We start from the raw sequence: 9,147 nt of genomic DNA on the forward strand, positions 1-9,147 counted from the left end.
AAAAAGCTGCTTCCATTATTTCCTTCTTTTCTCACTGTTCTTTCCCTTCCCTTCTCCCTCCCTCCTTCCCCTCCCCATTTGAACATTTTCTTCCTATTTCACAGTATTTGTTATGCATTTTGATCCTTATTTACAGTTTCAGTTTTTCGCCAGCGAAACAGTGCAGTATTTACACGTGTCCAGTTTATTTCACTTCAGAGTGAAACACCTTAGGTGTTCCCAACGTGCATCCATTTACTGAAAAATGTCTCAGCTTATCCTTTGTGGCGAGTGGTACTCCTTTCTATGTCTTTTTCAAAATTTAAAATAAATTTTTCTTCCCGGTACCGGGAATCAAACTCACGACCTTGCGCTTGCCAGGCAGGCGCTGTGCCTCTGAGCTAAATCCCCAGCCCCATCCTCCTTCCTATGAAAGAAACACATCTTTACTCATCCATCGGTTGACGGGCATGTGGGCTGTCTCCCGGACGTAGCTATTACACACTGCTGCTGTAAACGTGGGTATATCACTGTGGTATGAAGCAGAATTTTTAAAAAGACACATGTCCCTTCTCAAGGTACTTTACAATTTATGCTGATAAATAACTTCAACCCTGAGCGTGACTTGGTGCTAAGGGATTAATTTTGACTAAGCAGGGAGCACCTGAGCAAACTGACAAACGGGTAGGGCACTTACTTTAGCTTGCAAACAAACCAGCTGCCTTTGGGGGGAACCTGGGGTGACCTGACTCGCACGCAGACACCAGGTACTATTGAAGGAACACATGCTCTTGGACAGGCAGTGCTGTTACGGCCACAGCTGCAGGTGGTGTCCCCAGGCATCGGAGCGGGCCCCGGGTCCCCGAAGCCTGCGGTCGGGTACACCAGTGGCTGTGACAGGGCTGACTGGGGGCAGCTGCTGCCGGTGTCAGAGAACCGGTTATTGTGCCCACTGGACCGGCCGGAAAAGATGGAAATTGGATTCTGAAGCACGGTTCGTCCCGTTGCTTCTGCACCAAGTTGAAAAATCGTCGGTCAGACCACGCAAGCCAGGAACCCTCTGTATTAACTGCCTTAGGTGTGACGATGGCCTTCCGATGACGTCCAGCAATGCTCCTCTCTCCTCTTTCTGGAGACTGGGTATGGAGGTATGTCAGGAAAAACATGTGTGGCATTTACTTGAAAATAATAGTTCAACTAAAAACTAAGCAAATTCAGCATAAGGTAATGGGTATGTGTTTATTTTAAATGTATGTTTGGAAGTGCTCTCAAAAATAACATTCAAACAAACAACAAACTATTCTAACCAGGCAGAGTGGGTATAAGCTCAGCACTCAGGAGGCTGAGGCAGGAGGATCACTGTGAGTTCGAGGCCAGCCTTAACTACATAGCAAGATCCTGCCTCAAACAAACAGATAAGTAGGCAACCAATAGGGAACAAGGTTAGAATTCTAGTAAGATTTTTAAGGATTTTCCCATGACTCAGTCAATTTGTTAGAATAATCTTAAATTGGATTTTATGCCTATGACTCAAGCAAGTCTTTCCCAAAACCCTGGCTCCAGTCAGAAGTGGAAACTTCCCCACAGCTACGTGCTGCCTCGTAACATTCCACACTGCTCTCAGCGCACGTTCTTCTCCAGCCAGGCTGGCCTGTGACAGAAGCACCAGCTCCTCTGCCCCCTGTCGCCCCCAGCTGGCGGTCAATGCCATCGCGTCCCCTTGACTCCCAGCACCAAGCTTGAGCGAGGAACACCCAGCAAGGTGGGGCCCACACAAATCTGGGACCACTGTTCTGTGACGCAACTGCTCTGTTGTCTCCAGGGCCCACACGAAGAGCCGTCTCAAGCTGGGGAGCTACAGACAACCAAAGTGACATGGGACGGCAGACCGGAGCCCGGGACGCGCAGACATGAGCACGTCGACCTCGCTGGGACAGCGGATGAAGATTCGGTCATCAGTGTCAACTGCCCTGAACTGCTGGCTGCGCCATGATGAACAAAAGCAAGACCGACAGTCCCGGCGGAGCGGACCTGGTGGAGTCACCGGCTGAGCAGCCAGCTCGGCGTGTGGAGCGCACCGTGATGCTCGAGGGACAGAACTGCCTGACAACGGACACGAACGTGGACACCGTACAGAGTGGCCCTGAGCAGGATTGAAGACTGACCAGTCGGCTCTCCGTGTTCACGGTGGGTCTCTCCCAGGCCCAGGCTCCTTGTCTGGAAATGGCCGACTCCAGCAAGTGAACCTCTGTGAGTCACTGACCCCCACTAGAACCTGAAGTGGTGATGAGGCCAGAAAGCCTCAAAGGACAAGACAGGATCACGGCCAAGGACCCAGGGCCAGATCCCAACTAGATGGAGACTGTAGCCTCAGGCGTCCCATTCTTCAGTGGACTGACTTCAGACCTTCCTTGGAGAAGGCCTTGAGTGGTCGCCCCTCATGAGCGCTCCCCTCCCTTCTTCTGATAACCAAGTACACATGGCGACCCAGAGAAGGCGGTGGTCTTAGCCCAGAGAGAATCTTGAATGCTGTGAGAGGGCTCTGATCCTCCCGGGGCCCTGAAATCACTCCACTGGCCTCTTTTTATTTAGCCTTCGCTGTACACTCCTTCGGGAGGTTGCGGACCTGATCAGCTGGCAATAACTAAGGGACATTATTAACCCCATAACAACTGGTTTCTATTCTCAGATTGTTACCAAAAAATATTGTATGTAGTAGAGAGCGAGACAGAGACAGAGAGAGAGAGAGAGACAGAACGCAAATATGACAAAACGTTAACAACTGGTGAGAGGGAATATAGAATTTTTTGTAATATTCTTGCAACTTTTCTGTAGCTATGAAATTATTTCAAGGTTGCAAAAAAGCCATCAACCAAAACCAGTTACCCTTATACAATCAATGCACACACATTCTCCTTCCTGTATGACAGCTTTCTTTTGTTTGTTGTTTTGAGGTAGGGTTTCCCTATGCAGTTCAGGTTGGCTTTGAACCCACTCACTCTAGTCCAGGCGGGCCTCGAACTCGCAGAGATCCTCCTACCTCTGCCTCTGGAGTGCTGGGGTTAGAGGTGTGCGCCATCACGCCCGGCTATGATAGCTTTTTAACATGCATTTTAGAATTACAATTAAAATGAGCCTTAGCTCATCAGGTAGATGTTATTTACTTCTTTTTTAAATTTACCAAAAATATAAACCAGTTGGCTCTCTGTGTTCTCCAAGAAGTCGTGCATCTCGTGACAGCCGGGACGCGTTCGTGTCTGTTGTCAGGCAGTTTTGTCACCGGGAGCATCGTGGTGCGCTCACGCACACCGAGCTGGCTGATCAGCCGATGACGCCATCAGGTCCGTTCCCCCGGGAATGTCTGTCTCCTACACATAAGACTGCTTTTGTTCATCACAGCGCAGTCTGAAGGTGTGAAGTTACAATCTATAAGCAAGGTCCCATTTCAATTACAATGAATGACTGAAAATCCTATGTGATCCTTAAGTGTCTCCCAACGTAGATAAGCCTTCTTTCTTGAATAAGTTTTCATACAGAGCCAAGTCCGTGCTCCGCAAGGACGGCGTCGCAGTCCAGAGAGCCCGCAGGAAGTGCTCCTGAGTCACGGCTGCGGCGGCTGGCCCGGCCTCCTGCAGAGCCAGCAGGGCTGCCTGGGGAAGACAAGCACACGCGTCACTTTGCTGCATTTGCAAATGAACAACAGGGGCGGCACTTTAAGATCTGAATGCAAAACCTCAGTCTCCCTTCATGGGATTCCAGGGTTCATTACTATTAAAAACATCAAGCTAAAGTTGCACAAGGGATTAACAATCCACTTAGACCAGAATTTCTCCTACATGAAAACTCTAGCCTCACATGGAAGAAAAAGCAACCAGGGGACGTATACAAGACGAGGTGAGACCAAGAAATATGGTGAATGTTCAAATCTTTAAAAACTTATTATAGGAACAGACACATTGCCAGGAATCTCCTTCAGAGTACTCTCCCTCCCTCTGGACACTTACTCCATCATTTCTGCCACTTCCTAAAGCAGTTCTAATGCCCACTTTCGTGTCTTTAGTTGCACTGTCGAGGCTACCTTGACACCCCGAGTCACGTCAACTGTTAATGTTTCCTCTGCCTGGTCATTTTGACTTTGGGGAAAAGCTGGAAGTTGCACGGTGCCAAAACCATGCACAGGTAGATAAAGACACAAATGTTTCTTTGAGGCAGGGTTTCGCTATGCAGTTCAGGCTGGTCTTGAGCTTTCCATCCTCCTGCCTCAGCCTCCCGAGTGCTGGGATTACCGGAGTGTGTCACCATGCCCAGCTAGTGTCTCGTTTTTTATGAGCTGTCTTTCTGTTGGATGTCACCCGGCAGCAGCATTCACTGTTTTTTATACCACAAGTTATAGAGACACTCCGCGAAGAGGACTTCCAGAACTGCTCCGGAAGTGGCAAGACCGACGGGGTAAGCGTGCTCAACGTCAGGGAGCACGTATTCTGAGGGGATTCATGGCAGTGTATTTTGTACTGTGACAAAGTTTTATTTAAACACACACCGCAGTTTTTGATCAGCCCATTTACATTATGAGACCACATATACTTTCTTTTAAAAGGAGAAAAATCTTTTTGAGCTTGGAGTAGCAAAGTTTTAGACAGCATTGATCACAAAGGAGAAGATCGAACACACATTCTGATCTGGCAATTCTGCTCGAAGCTGCACACAGACGTGTGACACACGTAACTATGCACGTGCACAGGAGACGTGTGACACTGTTCACGATAGCGCGTTCACCGCAGCGACGAAGCAGAAACCCAAATGTTGACTAAGTCAAGAAAGGATAACAACTGTAGGCCATACGGCGGAACACTACAAAGCCACGGCCACACACACACTAGGCCACACGGCGCGCAGGCTGACCCCGGCGCAGTCCAGCGGTCCGTCTGCATCAGCTCAGCAGCTCGGCAGGACAGGCTTCCGGGCAGAGCGGGGCGGGGCGCAGAGGGCCCAGGGGATGATCCCAGGGCAGGGAATATTCTTTCTCTCGACTTGAGTGGTGACCACAAAGCTGTGACCATGTCACATTAATTCAGTAACTTCGATCTATGACTGAGGCCTTTCTCTGAATGCTGTATTTAGTAAACGCCTACAGAAAACGAGCAAACTACAATGGCTTCTTCTCCCCTCAAAATAAAACCCAAACGCCTTCCGTGGCTTACGAGGACCTCTGGAACTGGCCTCTGCTCACTTCCCAGGCTGATCTCCTGCCAGTCTCCCCCGTAAGATTCAGCATGTTGCCACTTCTGCCAAGCCCCTGCAGTGTACCCCCCGACTCAAAACAGCCGCTCCTCTCCCTGGGCCGGCCCGCTTCCTGAGCAGGTGCCCGGCTCCAGCTCGCATCTCCTCTCGAAAGCCTTCCTGGCCGTCCCACGTCCGGCTCAGTCACTCCCCTGTGCGGCACAGCACCCGCAACTTCCGACTCCTTTCTTTTCTAAATTTGCGACAGCAGCTCACGCTGCCTCTCGGGCAAGTCTGGACCTCGGGAGGCGCTCCCTGCCCCAGCAGCGGGGACTGCAGGACTCCGTAGCAAACGAGCTCCGTGCGTGGCCCCGCAGCCCGGGCCAGCAGCCGTGTGCTCTGAGGGCTGCAGCCGGGTCTCTCGCTGAGTGCGACTGGCACACGCGGTCTCTCACAACACGTGTGAGCAAGGACACCCGACCACACGAAGACACGCTCTGAGCCGCAGAGCCTCCACTGCTCGTGAACTTACTTCTCGGCAGAGGTTTCTAAGGTCAGCTCCAGAGAAGAAACGGGTGTCTGCGGCTAGGTTTTCTAAGGAAACATCAGCCCCTATTGGCATGTTCTTCGTACAGACTTTTAAAATAGAAAGCCTGCCCTGGAACAGAGTGAAAAACAATATAATCTAAGGACACTTACATCTGATACAATGATGTGCTGAAACATTTTAAATTTGAGTTTTCTATCACAGTACAGAAATAGTATATATGTAAATACACACACACACACAGAACTCAAACAGTAAAAAATAAAACCACTTCTTGACTCTGGAAAGGTAGGAAAGAGTAAGCCATCAGTGGCCCATATGGCAATGGCAAAATAATGACATGATGGAAAACTTTAACACTTTCATAATTTATTTTTAAAGTGTCCAACCACAGCCATAGTTTTTTGGTTTGTTTGTTTTTTTGAGATGGGGTCTTGCTATGCAGCCCAGGCTGTCCTTGAACTCCCCACTGTCTGCCTGCCTCAGCCTCCCAAGTGCTGGGATGACAGGTGTGCACCACCATGCCCGGCTGGCAGAGTGCTTTAAGGTAAAGATGAATTTCTATTTGGGTACAAAAACTGCGGCTAGCAGGTTTAAGAAGCAAGTGCACGATTATCAGATATAATTTGAAATGACAACAGACATTTAAATGTTTTTTAAGCCCTGAAAACCTGAAGCCTCCTCCTTGGAGTCGGTCCCCGCTCCCCGGTGGCTTTGGGAGCTGGGACAGCGGGCTGCCTGACCAGAGCTGCACTCCTCGCGGGATCTGAGCTCTCCTCTGTGAGCCGGGGGTGCGGACTGGGCCCTCTCCAAGGCCCGCTCCGCTCCCGAGAGCTCTGCAGGGCTCCTCCCACCAGGCTCGCGCCCAGACCACGGACACCACGGAACTTCCTTCCATCAGGCGCTGACTTCTCTGCAAGCGGGGCCTAGTGGCCGGCAAGGGCCAGTGCAGGCTAAGGTGCCATGAAGGGCACCAAGCACCAAGGGCAGGGGCACTCGTGCCGCACGCAGGGTCACTCACTACCTTCTGATCCGGAGGGGGGATGTAGATGATCCTGTCGAGTCTCCCAGGACGCAGCAAGGCGTCGTCCAAGACGTCAGGCCTGTTTGTGGCCGCAACAATCATGACACTCCGATGTAAAACCTCCTCAAGTTCTGAAAGAAAATGAACAACAGAAGTAACGTCGGGGCTGGGGAAACAGCTCAGCGGCACAGTGCCTGCCCGGCAAGTGCGAGGTCGTGAGTTCGATTCCCAGTACCAAAAAAAAAAAAAAAATAGAAGTAAGGTCAGTAACCACTGGTCACGGAAACTGTTCCGAGTTAGGCGTCAGAAGGTTTGACTGTTTTTGGGTCGGGCAGCTTTTCCCCGGGTCCGGGGGGCTCACAGACCCCTGCTGCAGACCACCTGCTTGACGCAGGCCACCCCAGACACAGGTCGCAGAGCGCTTCGTCCTCCACCTGAGTGTGGTCGAGAAGCCCCCAGCCCAGGCTGCACCGAGCCCTCGAGAAGCAACTGCAACCCACGGGCCACGCGACGTCAGCAGGGGACAGCACATGGGGCGCTCGCAGGGCTCCGAGTCCTGCCCACCGCACTCCCAGCGGGAAAGACTCCCTACTTTGACTTTTTCTTTCCAGAGGTGGAAATGATGATGATGAACCTAAGCTTCCGCTATGCAAATCCGGGAGGAAATAACTGTGTTAAGGTGCCCAGGCAAGGCCTTTCCCTACTAAGCACTAAAGCCATGTATTGAGCTGAAGAATCAGAGCTGTCTTTCAGGGATGCGATTCCCTCTGTGTAGTGGGTCCGGCCTCGCACGCCTCCTGAGGAGGCCTGCCCGACGCTGCTCACACAATTCCGGCCCTACGAGAAGCTTGGACTGTACGACCTCTTGGGTCCCTTCCGAGGCCAGGTGAAACGCTCCTAGGAAGCTGCTACACATGCCTCCGACGGAACAACTTTTATTATGATGATGATGATGATGTCTTTTTTCTGAGACAGGGTCTCACTGTGCAGTTCAGGCTGGCCTTAAGCTCACTTTGTAGCCCAGGCTGGTCCCGAACTCGCAATCATCCTCCTGCCTCAGCCTCCCAAGTGCTGGGATTACAGGTGTGCACCACCACGCCCGGCCAGAACAATTTTTAAAATGAGAAACAATTGAGAACAAGAGAAAAAGGGTAGAAACACAACCATCGGGGATAATGAACGCAAGCCAGTCTCCAGAGGCCCCGGGAGAAGGGAAGGGGCTCCGAAGGCCCGTGAGCGTCGGCACAGCCTCGGGCCTGCTCCACAGGGGCGTCCCAGCTTTCAGTTACTGTGGTACCGACACCCTCCTTGTGCTTGATACCGAGGTTTTTGGAAAAGGATGAAAAGCAGTTGTTCAGAATTAGAATCAATTCCTTTCTCCATTAGCAAGTCAATTTCCCACGCTGAGGACAAATAAAGTTCGTGTTCATACACATCTGAGATCAGTCATTATAAAACTTATTTCACCTTTCCCGGCTAAATCACAGTTCTTACCAAATCACAGAAATCCCTCTAGGAGATGAACTCAGCACAGGACAGCAACAGCAGCTCGGGTCTCTGTGCCCGCCGGCCCGGGCGCGGCTGTGTTCTGGCTACTACAAACACGTCTCCGTTTTTTCCAGCTCCTGGTATTTACCCTGTGGGTCTGATTTATTTCCTCTTCTCTCTGCTGTCCTCAGACCAACCCCGTCCAGCTCAGTCAGGAGGACCGACAGCACCCGCTCCTGAACGTCACATCCTGCTCCGCCGCCTGAGCGAGACCCCAAGATGGAGTCGATTTCGTCCAAAAACACAATTGCCGGCGTATTCGCTCTCGCTTGTCGAAATACCTTTGTTAGGGAAAAATATCAGAGAGCCCATGTTCACACTAGTTACGTGAGGGCCTGTCCACTGCGTCACAGTGTATAATTTTCTTTCTTTTTAATTTTAAAGAGAATAGTGAAAAAAAAAAAGAACAATAGCAAAATGCCAACATCACAGATGTAAACAAAACAAAGCAAGAACATTAAAAATGATACAGGGTTTCAAAACAAAGTGATAGGAATTAACAGTGGTTGTTATATTACACATTGTTAGCTGCAACAAAGTTGCTCAGATTACCAGATGTAGGAATGGAATATTGTTCAAACCATTAAAGAGAATAAAAAAATAATTATTAAAAAAAATTAGAGATGATACTGAGTTTCACTAGACAAGATGGTAGGAATTCACCAATGGTTGTTCTATTGCACGTTATTGTCTTCAAATCAGCTGCTCAGATTACCAGATATAAGCACGCAAAATTGGTCAGAACATAAAAAACTTTAAGCATCAACTGTTCCTTTCAATAAACCACCAGACGTCAGCCGTGGTTATCCCAGCTACCCTTCTATATACA

General features: G+C 50.2%; 1 protein-coding gene across 1 annotated transcript in view; it reads right to left on the reverse strand.

Moving 5' to 3' along the window:
* Positions 1-2,765: 2,765 nt before the first annotated feature.
* Positions 2,766-9,147, reverse strand: part of Spata5l1 (spermatogenesis associated 5-like 1) — a gene marked incomplete in the record, with an annotated part of 18,384 nt that continues 12,002 nt past the window's right edge. Inside the window, 4 exon segments of the mRNA XM_005377148.2 lie at positions 2,766-3,629; positions 5,732-5,857; positions 6,771-6,901; positions 8,407-8,599. Coding sequence (XP_005377205.2) covers positions 3,462-3,629; positions 5,732-5,857; positions 6,771-6,901; positions 8,407-8,599 — 618 coding nt within the window.

This window comes from Chinchilla lanigera, unplaced genomic scaffold (assembly GCF_000276665.1).
Source record: "Chinchilla lanigera isolate Chin_1 unplaced genomic scaffold, ChiLan1.0 scaffold00008, whole genome shotgun sequence".
Lineage (NCBI taxonomy): Eukaryota > Metazoa > Chordata > Mammalia > Rodentia > Chinchillidae > Chinchilla > Chinchilla lanigera.